At 48.8% G+C, this 26047-nt stretch overlaps 2 protein-coding genes across 6 annotated transcripts; one reads left to right on the plus strand and one right to left on the minus strand.

The window, feature by feature from the left end:
* Positions 1 to 631: 631 nt before the first annotated feature.
* Positions 632 to 9577, plus strand: PIN4 (peptidylprolyl cis/trans isomerase, NIMA-interacting 4). 3 transcript variants are annotated; one of them, XM_029066966.2, is made up of 4 exons: positions 637 to 747; positions 6271 to 6344; positions 7606 to 7725; positions 9402 to 9577. In XM_029066966.2, the coding sequence occupies exons 1-4, from the start codon at positions 705 to 707 to the stop codon at positions 9558 to 9560; spliced, it is 396 nt and encodes a 131-aa protein (XP_028922799.1). In that variant the 5' UTR covers positions 637 to 704; the 3' UTR covers positions 9561 to 9577. The 3 variants fall into 3 exon arrangements, with proteins under 3 accessions (XP_028922800.1, XP_028922799.1, XP_039768388.1); XM_039912454.1 differs by lacking the exon at positions 637 to 747 and adding an exon at positions 2149 to 2183; XM_029066967.2 differs by lacking the exon at positions 6271 to 6344 and having other exon boundaries at positions 632 to 747.
* Positions 9578 to 11170: 1593 nt separating this feature from the next.
* Positions 11171 to 25769, minus strand: ERCC6L (ERCC excision repair 6 like, spindle assembly checkpoint helicase). Of its 3 annotated transcripts, none has more exons than XM_029067737.1 (3): positions 25754 to 25769; positions 25018 to 25088; positions 11171 to 15229 (listed from the first exon to the last, which is right to left on the minus strand). In XM_029067737.1, exon 3 carries the CDS (start codon positions 15196 to 15198, stop codon positions 11446 to 11448), a length of 3753 nt encoding a protein of 1250 aa, XP_028923570.1. In that variant the 5' UTR covers positions 15199 to 15229; positions 25018 to 25088; positions 25754 to 25769; the 3' UTR covers positions 11171 to 11445. The 3 variants fall into 3 exon arrangements, with proteins under 3 accessions (XP_028923570.1, XP_028923569.1, XP_007667463.2); XM_029067736.1 differs by lacking the exon at positions 25754 to 25769 and adding an exon at positions 25286 to 25373; XM_007669273.3 differs by lacking the exons at positions 25018 to 25088; positions 25754 to 25769 and adding an exon at positions 22911 to 23136.
* Between the last annotated feature and the right edge of the window lie 278 nt (positions 25770 to 26047).

The following is a 26047-nucleotide window of genomic DNA, read 5'->3' on the forward strand; positions in this document are numbered from 1 at the left end:
GGGGATTAAGACTGTGAGCCTCATGTGGGGCAACCTGATTACCCTGTATCTACCCCAGCGCTTAGAACAGTGGTTGGCACATAGTAAGCACTTAACAAATACCAACATTATTATTATTATTATGAATGGATGGATGGATGGATGGATGGATGGATGGATGGATGGATGGATGGATGGATGGATGGATGGATGGATGGATGAATGAATGGATGAGTGAATGGATGGATGGATGGATGGATGGATGGATGGATGGATGGATGGATGGATGGATGGATGGATGGATGAATGGATGACTGGATGGACGGATGGATGACTGAATGGATGAGTGAATGGATGGATGAATGGATGGATGGATGGATGAATGGATGGATGGATAAATGGATGGATGGATGAATGAATGACAGCATCCCTTTATTGGTTGCTAGTGCTTCACCCTCCCCGCCCCTCCCCGGGAGCGTCCGACGCGTCATCAGACCTTGGCCCCGCCCACCGAAACGTCACCCTCCGGGCCGCCTCAGTGGGCGGGGCTTCTCCTCTCGCGCATGCGCCGCCCTCCACCCGCCTCCCCCCCCCCCTCCTTCCTTCCTATTGGCTGCCGAGGCAGAAGACGGCCCCCGACGGGGGTGGGGGGAGGGGCTCTCGGACGCCTGCTTCCGCATCTACACGCGCATGCGCAGGGGGCGCCTCCCGGGCCCGCCTGCACCATGCCACCCAAAGGCAAGGGCGCCGCTGGCAAAGGGGTCAAAGGTAAGGGGGCAGAAGAATGTCTTTCTATTGCTAGAATGCAATAATTATTGCTATTTTATTATCGTTATTATTATAAGCGCCGGGGGACGTCGGAATGAATGAGGTTGGACAGAGTCCTTGTCCCTGCCTTGGTCCCCATTTTGCAGATGAGGTCACTGAGGCCCAGCCAAGTGACTTGCCCCAGGCCACCCAGCAGACGTAATAATGTCGGTATTTGTTAAGCGCCGACCCTGTGCAGAGCACTGTGCTAAGCGCTGGGGGAGATACGGGGTCATCAGGTGGTCCCACCTGAGGCTCCCAGTCTTCATCCCCATTTGACAGATGGGGTAACTGAGGCCCAGTGAAGTGACTTGCCCACAGTCACACAGCTGACAAGTGGCAGAGCCGGGATTAGAACCCGGGGCCTTCTGACGCCTAGGCCGGGGCTCTCTTAGGCCGCAAGGCTGCTCTCCTAAGTGTTTAGTGCAGTGCTTTGCACAAAGTAGGGGCTCAACAGATTGGATGGACGGAGTCATTCATTCAGTAGTATTGATTAAGCGCTTACTAGGTGCAGAGTGCTGCACTAAGCGCTTGGAATGGACAGTTTGGCAATAGATGATAATAATTATGGTATTTGTTAATTGCTTACTATTCATTCATTCAGTAGTATTTATTGAGCGCTTACCAGGTGCAGAGCGCTGGACTAAGCGCTTGGAATGGACAGTTTGGCAATAGATGATAATAATTATGGTATTTGTTAATTACTTATTATTCATTCATTCAATAGTATTTATTGAACGTTTACTAGGTGCAGAGCGCTGCACTAAGCGCTTGGAATGGACAGTTTGGCAATAGATGATAATAATTATGGTATTTGTTAATTGCTTACTATTCATTCAATAGTATTTATTGAACGCTTACTAGGTGCAGAGCGCTGCACTAAACGCTTGGAATGGACAGTTCGGCAATAGATGATAATAATTATGGTATTTGTTAATTGCTTATTATTCATTCATTCAATAGTATTTATTGAACGTTTACTAGGTGCAGAGCGCTGCACTAAGCGCTTGGAATGGACAGTTTGGCAATAGATGATAATAATTATGGTATTTGTTAATTGCTTACTATTCATTCAGTAGTATTTATTGAGCCCTTACTAGGTGCAGAGCGCTGCACTAAGCGCTTGGAATGCACAGTTTGGCAATAGATGATAATAATAATTATGGTATTTGTTAATTGCTTACTATTCATTCAATAGTACTTATTGAGCCCTTACTAGGTGCAGAGTGCCGCACTAAGCGCTTGGAATGGACAGTTCGGCAATAGATGATGATAATTATGGGATTTGTTAATTGCTTACTATTCATTCAATAGTATTTATCGAACGCTTACTAGGTGCAGAGCGCTGCACTAAACGCTTGGAATGGACAGTTCGGCAATGGATGATAATAATTATGGTATTTGTTAATTGCTTACTATTCATTCAATAGTATTTATTGAACGCTTACTAGGTGCAGAGCGCTGCACTAAACGCTTGGAATGGACAGTTCGGCAATAGATGATAATAATTATGGTATTTGTTAATTGCTTACTATTCATTCAATAGTATTTATTGAGTGCTTACTAGGTGCAGAGCGCTGCACTAAGCGTTTGGAATGGACAGTTCGGCAATAGATGATGATAATTATGGTATTTGTTAATTGCATACTATTCATTCATTCAGAGTATTTATTGAGCTCTTACTAGGTGCAGAGCGCTGCACTAAGCGTTTGGAATGGACCGTTCGGCAATAGATGATGATAATTATGCTATTTGTTAATTGCTTACTGTTCATTCAGTAGTATTGATTGAGCGCTTACTAGGTGCAGAGCGCTGCACTAAGCGCTTGGAATGGACAGTTCGGCAGCAGAGACAATCCCCGCCTAATGACGATTACTATGTGCGGAGCACTGTTCTAGGCGCTGGGGTAGACACAGGGGAATCAGGTTGTCCCACGTGGGGCTCACAGTCTTCATTCCCATTTGACAGATGAGGGAACTGAGGCCCAGAGAAGTGAAGTGACTTGCCCACAGTCACACAGCTGACAAGTGGCAGAGCTGGGATTCGAACCCATGACCTCGGACTCCCCAACCCGGGCTCTTTCCCCCGAGCCACGCTGTTTCTCAAAAGTGTATGGGTCAGCGTGGGAGGAGTTTGAATCGAAAGGACAGGGTGGATTTTAGTGATCTCGTGAAGGTAAAACCGGCAGGATTTGGTGTCAGATATTGAATACAGTTGGGGATGATGCCAAGGTTTGGGGATTATTTTTTTTAATGGTATTTGTTAAGCGCTTGCTAGGTGTCAAGCACTGTTCCAAGTGCCGGGGTAGATACATGTCTTTCAGATTGGACACAGTCCCTGTCCCACGTGAGACTCACAGTCTTGAGTAGCAGGGAGAACAGGTATTTATTCCCCATTTTTCAGTTGAGGTAACAAAGGCACAGAGAAGTTAAGTGATTGTCGCACAGCAAGCATTTGGCAGAGCTGGTATTAGAAGCCAGGTCCTCTGACTCCCAGGCCTGCCATCTTTCCACTAGGCCATACTGCTTGTTAGACAGGGAGGATTGTGGTATCGTGTACAGTGATGGGAAAGACAGGGAGAGGACAGGGTTCGAGTGGGAAGATGAGTTCTGTTTTGGACGTGTTGAATTAGAGGTGATCCTCAGTCTCAAACCTCTTGCTCATGCCCTGCCTCTGGCCTGGAACGCCCTCCCTCCTCACATCTGACAATTACTCTCCACCTCTTCAAAGCCTTATTGAAGACCCGTCTCCTCCAGGAGGCCTTCCCTGACTAAGCCCTCTTTTCTTCTTCTCCCACTCCCTTCTGCCCTTTTGCATCACCCTGAGCTGCTCACTTTATTCACCTCGCCCTCCCGGCCCCCCAGCTCTTTTGTCCCTATCCGGAATTTATATTAATATCTGTCTCCCCGCGTAGACTATAAGCTCACTGTGGGCGGGGAATGCGTCTGTTATAGTGTTACATTTATTATCTTGTACTCTCCCAAGTGCTTAGTACAGCGCTGTGCACACAGTAAATGCTCAATAAATATGATTAACTGATTGACTGGAGCAGGCCTGATTTGGGGACCTTTGGGCAGGCCCTGAGGCCAGGCGAGGCCAAGCTGTGGTGGGCTTGAGTCCTGATAATGGTGGGATTGATTAAACTCCGTCCTAAGCGCTGGGATAGCTATAAGATAATCACACATCAGACACAGCCCCTGCCCCAACTGGGGCTTGTAGGCTAAGAAGGAGGGAGGGATTGTGACTTTCCCTAGGTCACCCAGCCCGCAGTTGGCAGAACTGCTGCCAGAATCCGATTTATTGACACCCAAGTATTTTCCACTTTGCCTCTGATTCGACTCTGTATTGGAACGCTCGTTACAAGCTTGCCGAGGATATCTCTGCGTCTTAAATTTAGGATATGTAGGTCTCTGAAGGAGAGGATCAGGGACAGCTTCATGGAGGAGGGGGACGGGGAAGTTGCCTCAGGTATCTTGGGCAGAGATTTTGAGGGTGGGTGAGGAAAAACAGTGTGGGGCTAGCCGGGTAAGTTCCCGGGGTGGGTTAGGAGAGGTGAAAATGGAAAGGTAGGCCAGGACCAAATGATGAGGAGCTTTAAAGGCCAGAGGAGTTTGCATTTGAACTGGAGAGCAATTTTGAAACAGTGTGGTGTAATGGAAAGAGCAGGGGACTGGGAATCAGGAGTCCTGGCTTCTAATCCCTGCTCTGTGTGACCTCGGGTGAGTCACTTCACGTCTGTGCTCTCCAAAGTAGGGCTAAAATCCCTGTTCTCCCTCCTCACACTATGAGCCCCATGTGTGACAGGGACTCTGGATGATCTGCTTATATTGAATCTATGCCAGTGCTCAGTACAGCGTTTAGTACATAGCTCAACAAAGACACCGTTATTAATGAGAGCAATAGGAGGGCTGGAAGTTGCGTGTAGTCACAGTTATGGCTTCTTGAAACTATCTCTTACCTTCACCCACCCATCATCCTATTTGAATCTTTTGAAGGAGTGGCCAGGCTCAGTGGTTCAGTGTTGAACTGGAGTTCAGGGCTTCCAATTTAAGCCATATAACTTCCCAGCTAGTTTGCTCAAAAAAAAAAGTTTTCATTCAGTCATATTTATTGAGCACTTATTCTGCACAGAGCACTGTGTTAAGCACTTGGGAGAGTACAATAGAACAATAAGCAGGCACATTTCATGCCCACAATGAGTTATGTCATGTGAAGAATGAAGAGGTCCCTGAGTTATTTGGAAGCAATTTGTCCAGTAGAGGAAGCACCAATATGTCTTCCTGATCTTCAGAACTGCAGCTGCCCCTCAATTACTGAGAAAATTGTGACTATATCATATTCTCTACCCTGGGGTTCTGTTTGTTAGGACCACCCTCTGTCTGTCTTTAGAACAACCAGGGGACATGGGAACTCATATTGTATATATATTATTTATTACCCTATTTATTTTGTTAATGAGGTATACATCTCCATGATTCTATTTATCTTGATGATGTTGTTTTGTTTTGTTCTGTTTTGCTTTGCTGTCTGTCTCCCCCATTTAGACCGTGAGCCCGTTATTGGGTAGGGATGGTCTCTATCTGTTGCCCAGTTGTACATTCCAAGCGCTTAGTACAGTGCTCTGCACACAGTAAGTGCTCAATAAATACCATTGAACGAATGAATGAATCTGGAAAGATTTCCTAAACTCCCCTGCCGTATGACCTCGGGCAAGTCATTTAACTTCTCTGTGCCTCTGTTTCCTCCTCTGTGAAATGGGGATTAAGTCCAACTCTCTCCTTACTTCGACTGTGAGCCCCATGTGGGACAGGGACTGTGTCCAACCTGATTATCTTGTACCTACCCTGGGGCTTCATAAAGTGCTTGGCAAATAGCGCTTAGCAAGTATCATAATTACTACCATTTCTCTCCCTCCCATCCAGCCCTGGGCCAAATGCCCTGCCATAGTTTAGCTTCCCCTGGAACGCCCGGTTGTGAACGCGCTTGTGTCGAGCACCCCCAGTTAATCCTCGAGGGGCCCTCTTGATTCCCGTCTCCAGGAAAATTTACACTTCTTGTCCTGAGTGTAAATAGGAGAACTTAGGAAAGGGTAGTTTGAGCAGTATCGTGTGTATGTTCTATAGCCTAGACCAGCGAGGCCCAGAGGGTCTCCAGCAAAAACAAGCCCATCACGGAAGCCCACTTCTGCTTTTATTCAAACTCTAAATTTCAAGCGACATTCATAGTTTATATTTATCCACTGCAGCATCGGTGCATCTATTTTTGCCCATCAGAAATGAACCCGAGGCTGATTTTTCTTCGATTCCCTTCGGAACAGGGCTTGGCTCGCTAGTGATGTGACTCGGCACGCCTAAAAAGTTGGGGCAACATCCCCCTGCTGTGGGCGGGGAGCGGAGGGGGGCCGGGGGGACACGAACTGACCGATTCCTGTATCCTGACCGGATGAAATCATTCTTCACTCTTGCGGCCTGCTCTTTTATAAAGGGGGAGCAACCTCTGGAGGCGATACTGCCGATAAGAAGGCTCAAGGACCCAAAGGTGGTGGAAATGCAGTAAAGGTAAGTTACTGTCATTTCCTGTGAGCTTGTTGAGGGACTGGAACGTGTCTACCAACTCTATGTCGAACCCTCCCAAGTGCATAGTGCAGTTCTCAACGCACGGTAAAAGCTCAAAAAAACCCACCCATTGATTTTCAGTGCCTTTTCTAGGGTTTTATCAGACCCCCAAGGCTTCATTTTATTATGGTAATGTGCCACTCAGATACTGAGTGAATTCAGGGCTAATACCTCCAACCTGCTGCATCGGGATGTGGGACGTGAGCCCAGCCGTTGTAGATGGGCTGAAAAGCAAGACCTCCTTAGGAGATTGAGCCTTACCATGCAGAGACCGTATCTGACCTGATTTATCTTGCATCCACCCTAGCCCGTAACGGACTCATTGCGGCCCAGTGGAAAGAGCACGGGCCTGGGAATCAGACGACCTGGGTTCTTAAGCCAGCTCCTTCATTTGTCTGCTCTGTGACCAAGGACCAGCCACTTAACTTCTCTGTGCCTCAATTCTCTCATCTGTAAAAGAGGCTGCAGACTCTGTGAGACAGGGACTGGATCCAACCCAATTATCTTGTATTTACCACCAGCGCTTAACACAGCGCCCGGCCCATAATAAGTACTAAACGGATACCATAAAAAAAAAGGCCACAATGACTGTTGCGAGGAAGGAGAAATGTTAGGATCCTCTATATCCCAGCATCCCTACCTACGCACCTCATAGGCAGTTAAAGTTTGCCTTTAACTTGCCTTGCTAGTGGGGTGTACCTAAGGCCTTGTCCTAATGCCACCTCACCCAAGGTCTGCTCCTCCCACGTGATTCAGTGTTAGGAGCGGGTAGTCCGGAATTGGTACTTTTCAATCAGTCCTTTATTGAGCACTTATCCTGTGCAGAGCACTGTACTAAGCACTCGGTAGAGTACAGTACAACAGAGTTGGTAAACACAGTCCGTGACGACAGCGCGCTTACAGTCGAGGGGGAGAGAGACATGGCTATAAATAAATTACAGTTATGTACGTAAGTACTGTAGGGCTACTGCCGGTGCCTAACCTCCTGTCTTCTGCTGGGGGGAACCCCTTGCTCTTTCCTATCAGCCTCTTCCACAGCTCCGTCGTCCACGCGGTAATTCCTCCAGCTGAAAGAATGACTTCGATGCCGGCTTTAGAAAATGCAAATCCAGCCAAGCCAAACCGATTCAGGCCGTAGACTGTCCTCGGAGGGAGACCTGTGGAATGAGCCTCATGGTGCCCCTCTTCTGTTTTTGCCTTCTAGGTTAGACACATCTTGTGTGAAAAGCACAGCAAAGTCCTGGAGGCCATGGAGAAGTTGAAGTCCGGAGTGAGATTCAGTGAAGTGGCCACCCAGTACAGTGAAGATAAAGCCAGGCAAGGGGTATGCATCTGTCAGAAACCAACCAAAAGAGTCGCCTGACCCCAACGGGGACCTCCGTGTGGCTTAGATGCCATGATGAAGATGTAGAGAGATTCTGGGGGTATACCCGTGCGGTCATTGTTGAGGTTTGGGCCTCACACTCATGGTTGCCCCTTAATTAAGGCTAGTTAAAACTGGCTGTCAGCGTGCGGAGAAGATTTACAGACAAGAGTTGACCCAAGGGTTGAGGTACCGTGCAGCTACGGGCCTGAGCAGTAAAGGGGAACAGTATGGCTAGGGTGTAAAATCAGACTCCACCGAGTCAGCTCTGTAGCCATGCTAATGAAGGGGAGGAAAAGGCAAAAATCCCAAACTAAAAACATCCAGCTGGGAAGGCAATTTGGACTCCGCTTATGCAGGATTTCCACACGGTCACAGGGTCAGTCTTGATGGAGGGACCTTGGTGGGGAAATTTAAGCTCGGAACTCATTTCGTTCCTTTTTCGGGCCCCTCGCTTCATTCGATTGTATTTGAGCGCTTATTGTGTGCAGACCACTGTACTAAGCGCTGGGGAGAGTACACTCCAACAATAAACAGGCGCATTCCCTGCCCACCACAAGCTTACAGTCTAGAGGGGGAGACGGACGTTACTAAAAATGACAGCTATGTACATAAGTGCTGTGGGGCTGGGACGGGGGCTGAACAGAGGGAGTGGGAGAAGGAAAGGGGAGGCGCTTAGGGAAGGCCACTTGGAGGAGATGTGCCTTCAGTAAGTTTTTGAAGTCAGGGGAGAATAATTATCTGTCGGATTTGAGGAGGGACGTGGGCAAGGTGTTTGTGGCGAGATAGATGAGATGGAGGCACAGTGAGGAGGTTAGCATTACAGGAGTGAAGCGTGCAGGTTGAGTTGTAGTAGGAGAGTAGTGAGGTGAGGTAAAAGGGGGCAAGGTGATTGCTTAAAAGTGAAATGTTTTTGTTTGATGCGGAGGTGGATGGGCAACTGCTGGAGTTGCCCTCTTACCCGGCAACACGATGGCATCACTAGAACAGAGATCCAACATACCCTTCGGGAAAATATCCACCATCCACCCTCCCGGTGCTCATGTCATAAGCCACCAAATCGGGACTGTGAGTTTTGGAACTTGCTTGTTATCCAGCATGGTTCTGAAAAATAGAAGTAAATAAAAAATAAGTCAGACTGCCAGGTGTTGAGGATCGGCCTTGAAAAGGCTGTGGTCCTAGCTGCCCCAGTGGCTGGGGAGTAACTGTCCGTGATGAGTTCTCAGAGGCAGTCTGGTTCCCAGGTAAGAAGTATGATCAATGGAAAAATTAAATTCATTTTCAGATTGGGATTCTTGGTATCCTTGGTTTTGAAAGATATTCCCTCCGTATAGCTCAATTTACATTAAATTTAAGTTTTCGATTCACTTGCCTCTTATGTAATCTGCCTTCATCGTGGGCAGGGAACATGCCTACCCTCTGTGGCATAGTGTACTCTCCCAAGTGCTCAGTACAGTGCTCTGCACATAGGAAGCTCTCAACAAAATACCATTGACTGATTGCCTTGATGTGGGCAGGGAATACGCCTACCCTCTCTTATTATAGTGTACTCTCCCAAGAGCTTAGTACAGTGCTGTGCACAGAGTAAGCATTCAGTAAATACCGTTGAGTGATTGACTACCTTTTGGATTTTGCAGGGAGACTTGGGCTGGATGAGCAGAGGGTCCATGGTTGGGCCGTTTCAAGAAGCTGCATTTGCCTTACCCGTCAGTAGCGTGGACAAGCCCGTGTACACAGACCCTCCTGTTAAAACAAAGTTTGGGTATCACATCATCATGGTCGAAGGGAGAAAATAAAGGACTGTCAACCTGCTGGTCTGCCATCTTACCCTTGTTTTAAGAGGCGCCGGGGCCGCCAGATGTTTCTGTGATATTACGAGGGTGAGACGGATGGACATGGGACTCCTGCTGTCTATTGTTAGAGACGACAAAGATGGTAATGGCCATCCGGAGCCACAGCACCTATAGTATATGAACCCCTGCGCATACAAAGAACCTCCTCAAATTCCCAACCTCCCAAGCAACCTAGAAGCAACGTGGCCTAGTGGCAAGAAAACGGCTCTGGGAGTCAGAGGACCCGGCCTTTAATCCCAGCTCCGTCAAGTCACTTGGGCAAGTTGCTTCACTTCTCTGTGCCTCAAGTTTCCTCATCTGCAAAATGGGGATTAAATACCCATCTTCCCTTCTACATAGGCCGAGAGTCCCTTGTGGGACTGGGTCTGACCTAATTAACTTGTACCTACCCTTAGGCTTAGAACAGTGTTTGACACACAGTAAGCATCTAAATACCATAAGAAATATCCTGCTTCATCACCTCCACCCTCTAAATCTTAACCTTTTCAGTCTCCCCAAAATAAACCCTAACTTGGAGGCCGTTTGATCTACTGGAAAGCACAGGGGCAATTACAACCCGAGCTCTAAATACCTTCTCTGCTGCTGATTGACACTAAGTCCCTTAACCTCTCTGCACCTCAGTTTCCTCATCTAGAAAAGGGGGCCGAGTCCTCTTCATACCTCTTAGATTGTGAGCCCCACATGGGACGTGAACTGTTGGCTCTGAGTAGCCCATCATTTACCACAGAGAAAGTACCTAATAATTATTACTAAACAGAATTAACTGTCAATTTAGATTCCCCTAAGCTGTAATTTTTGTAAGTTTCCTACAGCTGCTGAAGGAAAGAAGGTCTGCTACCAAAAAGGATTGTGATGGACACTGGTAGTTACCGAAGTCTTAGCTAGCGGCTGAAGACTATTTAGAACCAGTGTAGAGAATAGCATGAGGCCACCAGGAAACAAATGGTCAGAGGGGGGGAAAAAAGAAATTAGAAATTCCAGGACAGTTAAGGTTGGTACGTACACTTTACATTCATCATAGTAAGCGCTTAACAAATACCATCATTATTAAAAGCCCACATAGGTACAAGGCACTGGCGTTTCCTGCCCCCATCTTTGAGTTCTACCGGACAAAGTAGAAATTTGGGATATTAACAATGAGTAGAAATTGCAGGGAAAGAAACAGTGCAATTAAAAGGAATGGAAGGCCTTTAAAGAAGTACCCAAGGCAGGGGTGTGGGGAAAGCTAAGAGAAAGTGTGGCCTAGTGGAGCATGGGCTTGGAAGAGGTCCTGAGTTCTATTCCCAGCTCTGCCAATTGCTTGCTGTGTGACCTTGGGCAAGTCACATACCTCCTCTGCCTCAGTTCTCCTTTTCTCCCTCCTACTTAGACCGTGAACCCTCTGCGGGGCGGGGAGGGCATTCATCCTAATTAACTTGTACTTACCCCAGTACTTACAAGTATCTGTCACCTAGTGAGCACTTAACAAATACTATAAAAAGCACTGTTTAGATTCAGATCACGACTAGTTTGCAAGTTGATCTGGAGGGGAAAAAAAAGACAAAAACCCAGACTTGAAAGATATATACACAAACTTTATTTTTCAGGCCTAAACATGGAAAAGAAATTCCAGACTAAAATAGAATCAATTCCTAGGCGGTGCTTGCACAATAAAGTCAGGATGCCAATTTACACTAAAGGAAAAACAGAAATTAATACGGAGAATTTATGTTTTTGGGTGTGCGAGCTCACGCCCTGATTCCAAATAGACCTTTCTTTTCCTCCAAGCCATCAACTCGTTTCAAAAGCTTAGCAGAAAGTGTACAAAAAGAGGTCACAGGCTCAAGTCTTACTTAAGTTGTTTATAAAGGCCTAGGGTCAGGAGCATGATTTCAGGATCGCTTTTTAGGTCTAAGGCTTGAAGTAAACAATCCAGTGCCTCCTGTAAGTTCCCCCGGCCTTTTAACTCCTTCCCGCGTTTTACTAGAGCGTCATACTTATCGGTCTCAGAGACAGAGTTCAGGTGATTTGAAATATCATCTTCTACCTGCATTTTCGCTGGAGAAAAGTCATTCTGTTCCCCAGCTAGAGCTTCAGCTTCCTCCGCAGAGGCCTCACTCGAGCTTTCACCAGCAGATGGGCCCTCTCTGCCGGCATCCGATTCCGACATGCTGAAGTTGCAGGACTCGCTTTCGGTCCCCAGCGTTTCTCCGGCTGGTTCTTCAGAATAGTCATCCTCCTCCACGCTGCCTTCTTCTGCCTCCTCTTCCCAAAACTCGGATTCTGGTCCATCTTCGAGATCTCCGGTCTCTCCAGCTGGTTCTTCAGAATCACCAGTCTCTTCGCTGCCTTCTTCTGCCTCTTCAAAATACTCCGATTCTGACCCATCTTCGATTCTCTCGGCTCGACGGCTAATTTCTAGCCCTTCCACATCCGCGACACGATCTAAATCCACGTCAGGCCTGGCAGGTGGCGTGATAGGCTTCTTCCCGCTGCCAAGCGCTCCAGGTGAGAAGACGGGATCTGATTTGGATGTCTCCCATTTAGGGGTTGAGGCCCTAAATTCTTGGCCCGAGTTTCGTAAGGGAGACATCAGTGCCTCGGGCTCCTCTCCGTCCTCGCTATCCGAGACGATTATTCTTCTAGCCTTCTTTTTACCCATCACCACGACGAGTTCACTCTCCCCTTCGCCTTCCGTGTCAGAGAGATGAACGCTACGCACAGAGTGGTGTCCATCGGGCTGCAAGAGCTCAGAGTCGCCCCTTGCTTTAGAATTATTTACAGAACCATCTAAGAGATCTTCATTTTGGATGCCCTCCAGAGACGCTACGGAAGGCTTCTGGGCACCCTCCACAGAATCTTCCAAGACGAGGTTGAAGTCATTAGTATAGTGCAGTGAGGATACTAAGGACTCGCCTCTCACCTTGATTTCACTTAATCCAGAACTCCGAAAGACACTGGGAGATGCTGACTGGGTTCCCGCCGGCCTGTCGATGGACGGGGACGCACCCGCTCTCACCCCGGCCTCCTTCCCCGCCGGGCTAGCGAGCGAGTCCAAAGCCTGAACCGACATCTCGGCCTCTGGAAGCGGAGGCTGACTCTCGGTCAAGTCCACGACGGCCGACGTGGAGGGATGCCGAGAACACTCCATGACGGAATCACGCAGGACCTCGCTATCGCTGTCGGGAATACGGATAGTTGATGTTTCCATCAAAGAGTCCTTCGACCTATTAGTTTCACGGGGGCACTTTTTGGTAGGTAAAGCGGGGGAAGGCCCGGCGCCGAATTTTGGTGTCTTTCCACTGGAGCGTTCCACCGTCTCCCCCTCTTCGTCCGAGTCGTCGAGAACTAGACCGGTCATCTTAGAGCTGACGTCGTCCTGGGCGAGATCGACGGTTTCCGACGACAGAATGGGACGTCGCACGGGGGAGAGAGAGCGGGGCTGCCCGGTTTTAGACTCGGGGGGTTTCCTCTTTGGTTGGGAGGAGAATATCGGTGGCCTGAGCCAGGACCCTTCCGTTCCGGTTCTGATTCTTTCCAACAAGAGCTCGTTGTGCTGCGACTCCAGTTCGACCAGCTGTTGGGCTTTCTGAACCCTCTGTTGGATATACCGCCGCTCTTCCATCTCCTGGGCCTCCTCGTGAGCCGCCGCGTCCCGCGTGTACATCAAATCGTGATCGGATATGCCGGCTATTTTCAACGTGTGCAGGTAGGCGATGTGCCCGTCAAGCTCCTCGTCGGTTTTCCTCTGAGCCGAATGCAGAGACTGCAGCTGCTGCTGGGTTTTGGACAGCCGGAAATCCTCGATGACAAACAGCTCTCTCAGTTCTTGTTTGCTGAAATATCTGAAAGGGTTCTTCTTGTCGCCGGTCGTTTGCCTCACCAGCGAGTCCTTGAACACCTGCCTCCTGTAGATCTTTTCTTCCACGGTGCCACAGGTGATCAGCCGATAGATCACCACGTTTTCTTTCTGGCCGATCCTGTAAGCTCGGTCCACCGCTTGGGCGTCTGTAGCGGGATTCCAGCTCGGGTCGAAGATGACCACCCTGGTGGCGGCGGTTAGAGTCAAACCAACTCCTCCCACCTGGGTGGTAAGTAAAAAGACGGAGTAGTCCTTATTCTTCTGAAACAAACTAATCCTCTTCTCGCGTTCCCCGAGCTGAGCGATCGTCCCGTCGACCCGCAGGATTTTGAAGTGTGTATTCGTTAAGAGGCGCTCGATAATGTCCAACATTTTCCTTGACTGGGAGAACACCAGAGTCTGATGCCCTTCGCGCTGGAGTCTCTTAAGCAGCGCCATAAGGAACATCAGCTTCCCGGACTCTTCCATTAGGGTTTGGTCAGGCAACTGACCGATCCTGTTGATATCCGAATAGTGGTCCGTTCCGTTTTCATCTTGGTCGGAGAAGCCGCCTCCTTCCAGACCCAGCAAGGTGCAGGCCCGTGCTGACAGGAGCCTGGGGTGATCGCACAGCTTCTTTAAGACGCCCAGTTCGGCCAGAGGGGACCGGGTTTCCATCAACAGCTCCTTGATGTGATCCAGAGACACAAATTTCCTGTAGATGTCTTCTTGTAAGGACGTAAGGCGCACCCAGATGATGAAGTCATTTTTCCTCGACAGGGAGGGCATTTCCGGCGCGAGGTCGTCGTCTTGGCTCTTCTCGGAGAGGTTGCTTTTGGGCTGGCTGGCGGTTCTTTTTTGCACATCTTCCTTGGTTCTCCTCAGGAAGTGGGGTTTTATGATCGTCATTAGATTTTCAGATATCTTAAATCCGAGGGCCTTTTCCCCCGGGGTAGCGTCCTTCTCCCTGGCCCGGGTGATGGGATTCTCATACTCCATTTTGAACGTCGTCGAGGTGCCCAGTAAAGACCCCTGGCAGGCAACATCAAAAAGGGACCACAGTTCTTGCAAGTTATTCTGGACTGGAGTCCCCGTGAGGAGGATCCGGTTGTGGGCGGGGATAGAACGGGCGCAGATGGCCGTTTTGCTGGCCGAGGTTTTAATTTTATGGGCCTCGTCAAATATCAAGTAGTCCCAGACAAACTCTCGCCCGTTCAGGCTGGAAAGTTGCTGCCAGTTGTTGATGAGCATCTGGTACGTTGTAATGATGACGCCCGTCTTCCTCTGGATCCTCTCCAGGTTTTTGGTTCGCTCGGTCTTGCTCGCGCCGTGGAAGTTTTTGACTCGTATTCCCGGGGTCCACTTGGCGAACTCTCGCGTCCACGTGCTGATGAGAGTGGTCGGCATCACCAGGAGAACGTAGTTCACCAGCTCGGCGTCGAACATGCCGGAAAGGAAGGCGATGATCTGGATCGTCTTCCCCAACCCCATATCGTCTGCCAGTATGCCCCCCTTTTTTCCGTCCCTGAAGAGGCTGTAGAGAAACGCCACGCCTTCCCTCTGGTGTTCAAAAAGCTGGTGGTGCAGCTCTCGGTAAAGCATCAGCCCGCTGTTACACACATCCGTGAATTCGTTATCTTTCTCCTCAGCCAGCTCTTCCAGGGTTTCCTCTATTCTCTTGATTCTGTGCTTCACTTTGTCACTGGGGAAGATTTCACCTGCCAAATTGAAGAGTCTAAGGGCCTCTTCCAGAGATCCCATCTTGGTGGCGTCTTTGGCTTCTTTTAAATACCTGCAAGAGAGGAGAGTTGAGTGACGCTCCAAAGAAATGAGAGGCCTGAAGCGAAGTGGTGTCAGCTGACTGAAAGCTTCCAGTTGGTCTTTGGCACTCAAAGACAAATAAAAATCCATTTTGGCTCTACTAGCTTAAATCGTGTCTGATTAGTGAGAAAAAAAACCAAAACCCAAAACGGCACAAAAGTTTTCTTTGACGATCTGCTTAAGTCCGGCCCAGCTTTAATGGGGCGATCAATACATGTTAGTGGAGTCGGTCGGCCAGTCAATTGCACTGATCGAGCACTTACCGGGTGTAAACTACGGGACCGAGCACTCGGGAGAGTCTCGTCTTACGGCTGTCGAGTCGGCTCCGACCCATAGCGACGCCATGGACGCCTCTCTCCCAGAACGCCCCACCTCCACCTGCAATCGTTTCGGCAGTGGATCCAAAGAGTTTTCTTAGTAAACATCCAGAAGTGGTTTACACTTCCACGTGGTAAACTCGAGTCTCCGCCCTCGACTCTCTCCCGTGCCGCCGCTGCCCAGCGCGGGGGAGTTTTGACGGAAGCAGATGGCCTGCCACTCACCAGCCACTGCCCAAGCTAGGAATGGAACGGGTAGGCCTCCGCTTGACTCTCCCTCCCATAGTTGCGACTCGTATAACTCTCCAGGTGCGACCCTAAGAGGGGGGCTTGGGTGGGTACAAAATAATATAATAGACACATTCCCCGCCCACAGTGAGTTTACAGACTAGATGAGGTGGAGGGGAAAGTGGCTTGGGTGGGGGGCAGAAAGGGTCAGAGACTACCACCATCACCTCAGGGGCCAATGTAAACTGGGATTGCATCAGCAATCGTTCAATAAGACCAGTGGAGAGTTGGACCAGGTTGCTAACTGAATTCCACAAATACGAATTCACAGTCTACCAAGCACAAATTAACTTTCCAGTTAATCTGATCAATCTAGATGACTGACACCGAAGACTCCACTTTGAAGCCCGACTTGACTCCGTACTCCGAACAACTCGATAAGTGCGGGGCCCCGAGAAGCAGCACGGCCTAGTGGACAGAGCACGGGCCTAGGAGTCGGGAGGCCCTGCGTTCTAATCCTGCCTCCGCCACTTGTCTGCTTTATGACCTTGTACAACTCACTCGACTTCTGGATCTCAGTTACCTCCACGGTAAAACGGGGATTAAGACGGTGAGCCCCGCGTGGGTCAGAGACTGCGTCCTGGGACGTGGGACAGAGACCTGATTACCTTAGCATCACCCAGTGCTTAGAACAGTGCTTGGCACATAGCAAGCGTTTAACAAATACCATCATTATTTTCGTTGGCACGAAGAGGCACCGCTGTTGCCGGGTCCCTGAATGCGGCCTCAGGGCCGAGGTGTCCGGCCTTGTCCGGTTGTCCAGGAAAGGGGGGGCCTCAGCACACGTTCTCCCCCATCCACTTGCCCAGACCTGACTGACGTTGCTTCCCCAGCCCCCCTCTCCCATACTACCCCAGGGTGGAGGGGGGTCAGACCAGGGGTGAGCCCCCCCAGGGGCTGGGTCTCCCCAGCACACACGCACTCATTCATTCACATTTATTGAGCACTTACTGTGTACAAAGCAATGTACTAAGCACTTGGGAGAGTACACTTTAAAAGACACATCCCTGCCCACAAGTTCACAGTCTGGACTGGAAGCCAAGCATTACTATAGATAAATAAATTACAGATCTACACATTCATTCATTCAATAGTATTTATTGAGCGCTTACTATGTGCAGAGCACTGTACTAAGCACTTGGAATGTACAATTCGGCAACAGAGACTATCCCTGCCCAATGACGGGCTCACAGTCTAAAGGGGGGAGACAGCAAAGCAAAACAGAGCAAAACAAAAATAAGACATCAAGATAAGTAAAATCAAGGGGATGTACACCTCATTAACAAAATAAATAGGGTAATAAATATATACCAATGAGCACGGTGCTGAGGGGAGGGGAAGGGGGAGGTGCAGAGGGAAGGGGGTAGCTCAGTCTGGGAAGGCCCCTTGGAGGAGGTGAGCCCTCAGCAGGGCTTTGAAGAGGGGAAGAGAGTTTGTTTGGCGGAGGTGAGGAGGGACGGCATTCCGGGACAGTGGGAGGACGTGGCCCAGAGGTCGACGGCAGGACAGGTGTGAGCGGGGGACGGTGAGGAGGTGAGCGGCAGAGGAGCGGAGCGTGCGGGGTGGGCGGTAGAGAGAGAGAAGGGAGGAGAGGTAGGAGGGGTTAAGGTGATGGAGAGCTCTGAAGCCCAGAGTGAGGAGTTTTTGCTTTGTGCGAAGGTTGATAGGCAACCACTGGAGGTTTTTGAGGAGGGGAGTGACAGGCCCAGAGCCTTTCTGTAGGAAGCTGATCTGGGCGGCGGAATGAAGAATAGACTGCAGTAGGGAGAGACAGGAGAAAGGGAGATCCGAGAGGAGGCTGACACAATAATCCAGTCGGGATATTATGAGAGCTTGTACCAGCACGACAGCAGTTGGGATGGAGAGGAAAGGGCGGATCTTAGCGAGACCGGCAGGCGTTGGCGACGGATGGGATGTGTGGGGTGAGTGAGAGAGCTGAGTCAAGGACGACACCAAGGTTGTGGGCCTGTGAGCGGGAAGGATGGTCGTGCCGTCCACAGTGACGCGGGAGTCAGGGAGAGGACGGATTTGGGAGGGAAGATAAGGAGCTCGGTTTTAGGCACGTTGAGTTTTAGGTGGCGGGCAGACATCCAGGTGGAGACGTCCCGGAGGCAGGAGGAGATAGGAACCTGGAGGGAGGAGGAGAGAACAGTAGCGGAGATGTAGATTTGGGTGTCATCGGCGTAGAGCTGATAGTTGAAGCCGTGGGAGCGAATGAGTTCACCGAGGGAGTGAGTGTAGATGGAGAACAGAAGAGGGCCCAGAACTGACCCTTGAGGAACCCTTACAGTTAGAGGATGGGAGGGGGAGGAGGAGCCCGCGAAGGAGACCGAGAATGACCGGCCAGAAAGATAAGAGGAGAACCAGGAGAGGACGGAGTCCGTGAAGCCAAGGTGAGATAAGGTGTGGAGGAGGAGGGGACGGTCGACAGTGTCAAAGGCAGCTGAGAGGTCGAGGAGGATTAGGACAGAGTAGGAGCCATTGGATTTGGCAAGAAGGAGGTCATGGTGATTTTTGAGAGCGCATTCAATCGTATTTATTGAGTGCTTACTGTGTGCAGAGCACTGTACTCAGCGCTTGGGAAAATACAATAGAAAAATAAACGCTGGGGCACCGATGCTGACCACACAGTGTCCTGTCTTTCTTTTGTGCTTTCCCTTCTCACCCTGAATCACAAACTGAGATGAATCCCTGATCTCCATCAGCTAGGAGAGTTGACTTTCTTCATCTTTTGTTGAGCTTTCTCTTCCCCTCTGCTCCCCTCTTTAGCGAGAAGGTGACCGAATTATAAACAGCAACAAACTGTCCAGAGCGTTTGGCAACAGAAGCAGCGTGGCCTAGTGGATACAGCGTGAGCCTGGGAGTCAGAAGGACCTGGGTTTTAATCCCGGCATGGCCACGGGTCTGCTGTGTGACCTCGGGCAAGTCACTTGACTTTTCTGACTCTCAGTTACTTCATCTGGAAAATGGGGATTGAGACTGTGAGCCCTGTGTGGGACGGGGACTGTGTCCAACCCGGTTAACCTGTATCTACACCAGCACTTGGAACAGTGCGTGGCACATAGTAAGCGCCTAACAAGTACAATAATAATAATAATAATGATAATATGGGACGGGGACTGTGTCCGACCGACCTGATTACCTAGTATCTACCTCAGTGCTTAGAACAGTGCTTGGCACATAGTAAGCACTTAGCAAATGCCATCGTTATTATAATTATTATTAAAGTGACATTCCCTGCACACAAGCTTGTACTCTAGAGAAGAGGGGGAGACTGACATCAATACAAATAAATAAAATTTTCACACATACACACAGTGCCCACTCGCCTAGGCCGGGTCCCCCGACACATACTCAAAACTGTGGGTAGGGAATGTGACCGTTTCTTGTTGTAATGCCCTCTCCCAACCGTTTGTATTTGTACATATTTATTACTCTATTTTATTAACGATGTGTATTTATCTATGATTCTATGATTTTGATGGTACTGATGCCTGTCTACTTGTACCGTTTTGTTGTCTGTCACCCCCTTCTAGACTGTGAGTCCATGGCTGGGCAGGGATTGTCTCTGTTGCCTAATTCTTCTTTCCAAGTGCTTAGTACAGGGCTCTGCACACAGTAAGCGCTCAATACAATGGAATGAATGAATACAGGGTTCTCCCACAGCAAGCGCTCAATAAGTACGACCGAATGATTGACTAAAGTGACAAGAGCCCGGGCTTGGGGATCAGAGGACGTGGGTTCTAATACTGCCACCTGCCTGTGTGACCTGGGGCAAGTCACTTCACTTCTGTGGCTCAGTTTCCTCCTGTAAAATGGGGATTAAGACTGTGAGCCCCACGTGGGGCAACCTGATACCTACCCGCCCCCAGAGCTTAAAACAGTGCTTGGCACATAGCAAACGCTTAACAAATGTCTCTCCCTATTCCTCCTACTCCCTCCCTCTGTTCTTCCCCCTTCCCCTTCCCACAGCACTTGTGCATATTTGTTTATATTATTTTTTACTCTATTTTATTAATGATGTGTATATATCTATGATTCCATCTATTTTGATGGTATTGATGCCTACTTGTTTTGTTGTCTGTCTCCCCCGTTTAGATCGTGAGCCCGTTGTGGGGCAGGGATGGTCTCTATCTGTTGCCGAACTGTCCATTCCAAGCGCTTAGTCCAGTGCTCTGCACACAGTAAACGCTCAAAACATACCACTGAATGTATATCTATGAGTCTATTTATCTCAGTGCTACTGATGCCTGACTCCTTGTTTTGCCATCTGTCTCCCCCGTTTAGACCGTGAGCCCGAGGGGCAGCATTCCAAGTGCTTAGTCCAGTGCTCTGCACACAGTAAACGCTCAATACATACCACTGAATGAATATCTATGATTCTATTGACCTCGATGCTACTGATGCCTGACTCCTTGTTTCGCCATCTGTCTCCCCCATTTAGACTGTGAGCCGTCGTGGGTCAGGGATCGTCTCTGCTGCCTTAGTGTTCACTCCAAGCATTTAGTCCAGTGCTCTGCACACAGTTAGCGCTCAATACATACCAATGCCTGACTACTTGTTTTGCTGTCTTACCCGTTTAGACCACGAGCCCGTCGTGGGGCAGGGATGGTCTTTGTTGCCTTAGTGTCCATTCCAAGCGCTTAGTCCAGTGCTCTGTCCATAGTAAATTTGTTATTATTTATTACCCTATTTATATTGTTAATGATGTGTATATCTCTAATATTCTATTTATCTTGATGATGTCTGCGCTAGACTGCTTTTGTTCTGTTTTGCTCTGCTGTCTCCCCCTTTTAGACTGTGAGTCCGTCATTGGGCAGGGATCGTCTCTGTTGCCCAACTGCACACTCCAAGTGCTTAATCCAGTGCTCTGCACATAGTAAATTTGTATATATAATTTATTACCCTATTTATTTTGTTAATGATGTGTATATCTCTATGATTCTACTTATCTTGATGATGTCTGCACTAGACTGCTTGTTTTGTTCTGTTTTGCTCTGCTGTCTGTCTGAGCCCATCGTGGGGCAGGGATGGCCTTTATCTGTTCCCAAATTGTACAGTCCAAGCGCTTAGTCCAGTGCTCTGCACATAGTAAATTTGTATATATTATTACCCTATTTATGTTTTAGAATAGGAGCCCGTCATTGGGCAGGGATGGCCTCTATCTGTTGCCAAATTGTACAAAGTGCTTAGTCCAGTGCTCTGCACATATACAAATTTTTCTATATTATTTATTACCCTCTCCGCAGCTAAACCCTCTTCTCCCCCCTTCCCTCTGCTCCTCTCCCATCCCATCCCCTCAGCACTGTGCTTGTCCGCTCAACTGTATATAGCTTCATTACCCTATTAATTTTGTTAATGAGATGTACATCACCCTGATTCTATTTAATTGCTATTGTTTTAAAGAGATGTTCTTTCCCTCGATTCTATTTATTGCCATTGTTCTTGTCTGTCCGTCTCCCTCGATTAGACTGGAAGCCCGTCAAAGGGCAGGGACTGTCTCTATCTGTTACGGATTTGCCCATTCCAAGCACTTAGTCCAGTGCTCTGCACATAGTAAGCGCTCAATAAATACTATTGAGTGAATGAATGAATAAGTGTTCAATAAATACCATTCACCTTTCCTTTCCCTTTTCCATTTCCTTCCTTTCCCCTTTCCTTTCTCATCGATTAGACCGTGACTCCGTCAATGGGCAGGGACCGTCTCTATCTGTTACCGATTTGTACATTCCAAGCGCTTAGTACAGTGCTCTGCACAGCATGGCTCAGTGGAAAGAGCCCGGGCTTGGGAGTCAGAGGTCATGGGTTCGACTCCCGGCTCTGCCACTTGTCAGCTGTGTGACTGTGGGCAAGTCCCTTCACTTCCCTGTGCCTCAGTGACCTCATCTGTAAAATGGGGATGAAGACTGTGAGCCTCACGTGGGACAACCCGATGACCCTGTATCTCCCCCGGCGCTTAGAACAGTGCTCTGCACATACTAAGTGCTTAACAAATACCAGAGAAGCAGCGTGGCTCAATGAAAAGAGCCCGGGCTTTGGAGTCAGAGGTCATGAGTTCGAATCCCAGCTCTGCCCCTTGTCAGCTGTGTGACTGTGGGCAAGTCCCTTCACTTCTCTGGGCCTCCGTTATCTCATCTGTAAAATGGGGATGAAGACTGTGAGCCCCACGTGGGACAACCTCATTCCCCTGTGTCTCCGCTTAGAACAGTGCTCTGCACATAGGAAGCGCTTAACAAATACCAACATCATTATTATTATTATTAAGAGTTCGAATCCCAGCTCTGCCCCTTGTCAGCTGTGTGACTGTGGGCAAGTCCCTTCACTTCTCTGGGCCTCAGTTCCCTCATCTGTAAAATGGGGATGAAGACTGTGAGCCCCACGTGGGACAACCTCATTCCCCTGTGTCTCCCCCAGCGCTTAGAACAGTGCTCTGCACATAGTAAGCGCTTAACAAATACCGACATTATTAAGTCCCTTCACTTCTCTGGGCCTCAGTTCCCTCATCTGTAAAATGGGGATGAAGACTGTGAGCCCCACGTGGGACAACCTCATTCCCCTGTGTCTCCCCCAGCGCTTAGAACAGTGCTCTGCACATAGTAAGCGCTTAACAAATACCGACATTATTAAGTCCCTTCACTTCTCTGGGCCTCAGTTCCCTCATCTGTAAAATGGGGATGAAGACTGTGAGCCTCACGTGGGACAACCTGATGACCCTGTATCTCCTCCAGCACTTAGAACAGTGCTCTGCACATAGTAAGCGTTTAACAAATACCAACATTATTATTATTATCTCCCCCAGCGCTTAGAACAGTGCTCGGCACATAGTAAGCGCTTAACAAATACCAACATTATTATTAGTAAGCGCTCAATTAGACTGTAAGCCCGTCAAAGGGCAGGGACTGTCTCTGTTACCGATCCGTCCATTCCAAGCGCTTAGTCCAGTGTTCTGCCCATAGTAAGCGCTCAATAAATACTACTGAATGAATGACTATTGAATGAATGAATGAAGAAGGCCCAGGCTTCAGGCGCATGCGCACTGACGCTCACCCCTGGTACTGCTCCATCTGCTCGGGGCTCAGCGCCGCGGCATCGGCGCCCAACGCCGCCTCTTTGTCCGCCATGAGCTGCTTCTGCCGCTCACACCGAGGAAAAAAAAAAAAACCCCGGTTCGGGTCCGGTTCGGGTCCGATTCGGGTTCGATTCCGGTCCACTTCCGGTCCGGTCCTAGTCCGATCCCGTCCACGCCGGTGCCGCCATTATTTGAAATCCCCTCCTTCCCAGCCTGCCCCGGGGCAGGCCGAGGGGGCGGGGCCTAGGGCGGAGAGCCGTCCAATGGGCTGCCGGCATCGCCCTCCAGGCCCCGCCCCCCTCCCCGCAGATCTCGCGAGATCTCGCCAGGGCGGGCAAGGGGCCGGGAATGGCCTCAGTTGGGCCTGTCCCATGGCCTTCTGGGATAGGCTGTGGGAGGAGGCCTCCACTAAGCGCTCTGGAGAGGCCAAAACAACAAGCCTAACAGGCACATTCCCTTGCCACAACAAGTTTACAGTCTAGAGAGGGAGGCAGGCATTAAAAGCAGTCAATCAGTGGATTTATTGCACGCTTACTATGTGCAGACCCCTGTACCAAACACTCTGGAGAGTCCAGAACAATAGAGTTAACAGGCACATTCTCTTGCCACAATGAGTTTTCAGTCTAGAAAGGGAGGTAGACATTAAAAGCAGTCAATCAGTGGTGTTTACTGAGCGCTCATGATGTGCAGACCCTTGTACAAGCGCTCTGAAGAGTCCAAAACAGACCTAACAGGAACATTCCCTTGCCACAATGAGTTTACAATCAAGAGAGGAAGATAGACATTAAAAGCAGTCAATCAGTGGATTTATTGAGCGCTCATTATGTGCAGACTTAGAGAAGCAGCGTGGCTCAGTGAAAAGAGCATTGGCTTTGGAGTCAGAGGTCATGAGTTCGAATCCCTGCTCTGCCACTTGTCAGCTGTGTGACTGTGGGCAAGTCACTTCACTTCTCTGGGCCTCAGTTCCCTCATCTGTAAAATGGGGGTTAAGACTGTGAGCCCCACGCGGGACAATCTGATTCCCCTGTGTCTACCCCAGCGCTTAGAACAGTGCTCGGCCCAGAGTAAGCGCTTAACAAATACCAACATTATTATTATTATTATTACCAAGCGCTCTGGAGAGGCCAAAACAACAGGCCTAACAGGCACATTCCCTTGCCACAACAAGTTTACAGTCTAGAGAGGGAGGCAGACATTAAAAGCAGTCAATCAGTAGACTTATTGAGCGCTTACTATGTGCAGACCCCTGTACCAAACGCTCTGGAGAGTCCAGCACAACAGACCTAACAGGCACATTCTCTTGCCACAATGAGTTTTCAGTCTAGAAAGGGAGGTAGACATTAAAAGCAGTCAATCAGTGGTATTTATTGAGCACTTAGTATGTGCAGATCCCTGTACCAAATGCTCTGGAGAGTCCAGCACAACAAACTTAACAGGCACATTCCTTTGCCACAACGAGTTTACAGTCTACAGAGGGAGATAGACATTAAAAGCAGTCAATCAGTGGTATTTATTGAGTGCTCATTTTGTGCAGACCCTTGTACCAAGCGCTCTGGAGAGTCCAGCACAACAGACCTAACAGGCATATTCCCTTGCCACAATGAGTTTTCAGTCTAGAGAGGGAGATAGACATTAAAATCAGTCAATCAGTGGTATTTATTGAGAACTTACTATGTGCAGACTCTTGTACAAGCGCTCTGGAGAGCCCAGCACAACAGAGTTAACAGGCACATTCCCTTGCCACAACGAGTTTACAGTCTAGAGAGGGAGATAGACATTAAAATCAGTCAATCAGTGGTATTTATTGAGCTCTCATTATGTGCAGACCCTTGTACCAAGCGCTCTGAAGAGTCCAGAACAACAGAGTTTAGGCACATTCCCTTGCCACAATGATTTTACAGTCTAGAAAGGGAGGCAGACATTAAAAATCAGTCAATCAGTGGATTTATTGAGCACTTACTTGTACCAAGCGCTCTGGAGAGTCCAGCACAGCAGACTTCACAGGCACATTCCCTTGCCACAACGAGTTTTCAGTCTAGAGAGGGAGGTAGACATTAAAAGCAGTGGTATTTATTGAGCACTTACTCTGTGCAGATCCATATGCCAAGCGCTCTGGAGTTAACAGGCACATTCCCTTGCTTCAATGAGTTTACAGTCTAGAGAGGGAGATAGACATTAAAAGCAGTCAATCAGTGGTATTTACTGAGCGCTTATGTACAGACCCTTGTACAAGCGCTCGGGAGAGTCCAGAACGACAATTAACAGGCACATTCCCTTGCCACAACAAGTTTACAGTTTAGAGAGGGAGATAGACATTAAAATCAATCAATCAGTGGATTTATTGAGCACTTACTATGTGCAGACCCCTGTACCAAACACTCTGGAGAGTCCAGAACAACAGAGTTAAAAGGCACATTCTCTTGCCACAACGAGTTTACAGTCTAGAAGGGGAGGCAGACATTAAAAACAGTCAATCAGTGGTATTTATTGAACACTTAGTATGTGAAGATCCCTGTGCCAAGCGCTCTGGAGAGTCCAGAACAACAGACTGTTAAGGCACATTCCCTTGCCACAATGAGTTTTCGGTCTAGAAGGAGCAGCAGATATTAAAAGCAGTCAATCAGTGGTATTTATTGAGTGCTCATTAGATGCAGACCCTTGTACCAAGCGCTCTGGAGAGTCCCAAACAACAGAATTAACCAGCACATTCCCTTGCCACAGTGAGTTTTCAGTCTAGAAAGGGAGGCAGACATTAAATTCAGTCTAGAAAGGGAGGCAGACATTAAAAACAGTCAATCAGTGGTATTTATTGAGCACTTACTATGTGCAGATCCCTGTGCCAAGCACTCTGGAGAGTCCAGAACAACAGTTAACAGGCACATTCCCTTGCCACAACAAGTTTTCAATCTAGAGAGGGAGATAGACATTAAAATCAGTCAATCAGTGGATTTATTGAATGCTTACTATGTGCAGACCCTTGTACTAAGCACTCTGGAGAGTCCAGCACAACAAAGTTAATAGACACATTCCCTTGCCATAACGAGGGTTAAGTCTAGGAGGGGCGACAGACATCAAAAGCAATCAATGAGTGGAATTTATTGAGAACTTATTTTGT

This window comes from Ornithorhynchus anatinus, chromosome 6 (assembly GCF_004115215.2).
Source record: "Ornithorhynchus anatinus isolate Pmale09 chromosome 6, mOrnAna1.pri.v4, whole genome shotgun sequence".
NCBI classification, from domain to species: Eukaryota; Metazoa; Chordata; class Mammalia; order Monotremata; family Ornithorhynchidae; genus Ornithorhynchus; species Ornithorhynchus anatinus.

Coding starts and splice junctions, on each gene's coding strand:
- PIN4 (XM_029066966.2), top strand. CDS start 705: ATGCCACCCAAAGGCAAGGGCGCCGCTGGCAAAGGGGTCAAAG. Junction 748..6,270: donor CGCTGGCAAAGGGGTCAAAG/GTAAGGGGGCAG, acceptor TCTTTTATAAAG/GGGGAGCAACCTCTGGAGGC. Junction 7,726..9,401: donor AAGATAAAGCCAGGCAAGGG/GTATGCATCTGT, acceptor TGGATTTTGCAG/GGAGACTTGGGCTGGATGAG.
- ERCC6L (XM_029067736.1), bottom strand. CDS start 25,348: ATGTGCCTTTTAACTCTGTTGTTCTGGACTCTCCAGAGTGTTTGGTAC. Junction 25,089..25,285: donor GGTACAGGGGTCTGCACATA/GTAAGTGCTCAA, acceptor CTCCCTCTCTAG/ACTGTAAACTCATTGAAGCA. Junction 15,230..25,017: donor GGCATATGGATCTGCACAGA/GTAAGTGCTCAA, acceptor CCTCTCTTGCAG/GTATTTAAAAGAAGCCAAAG.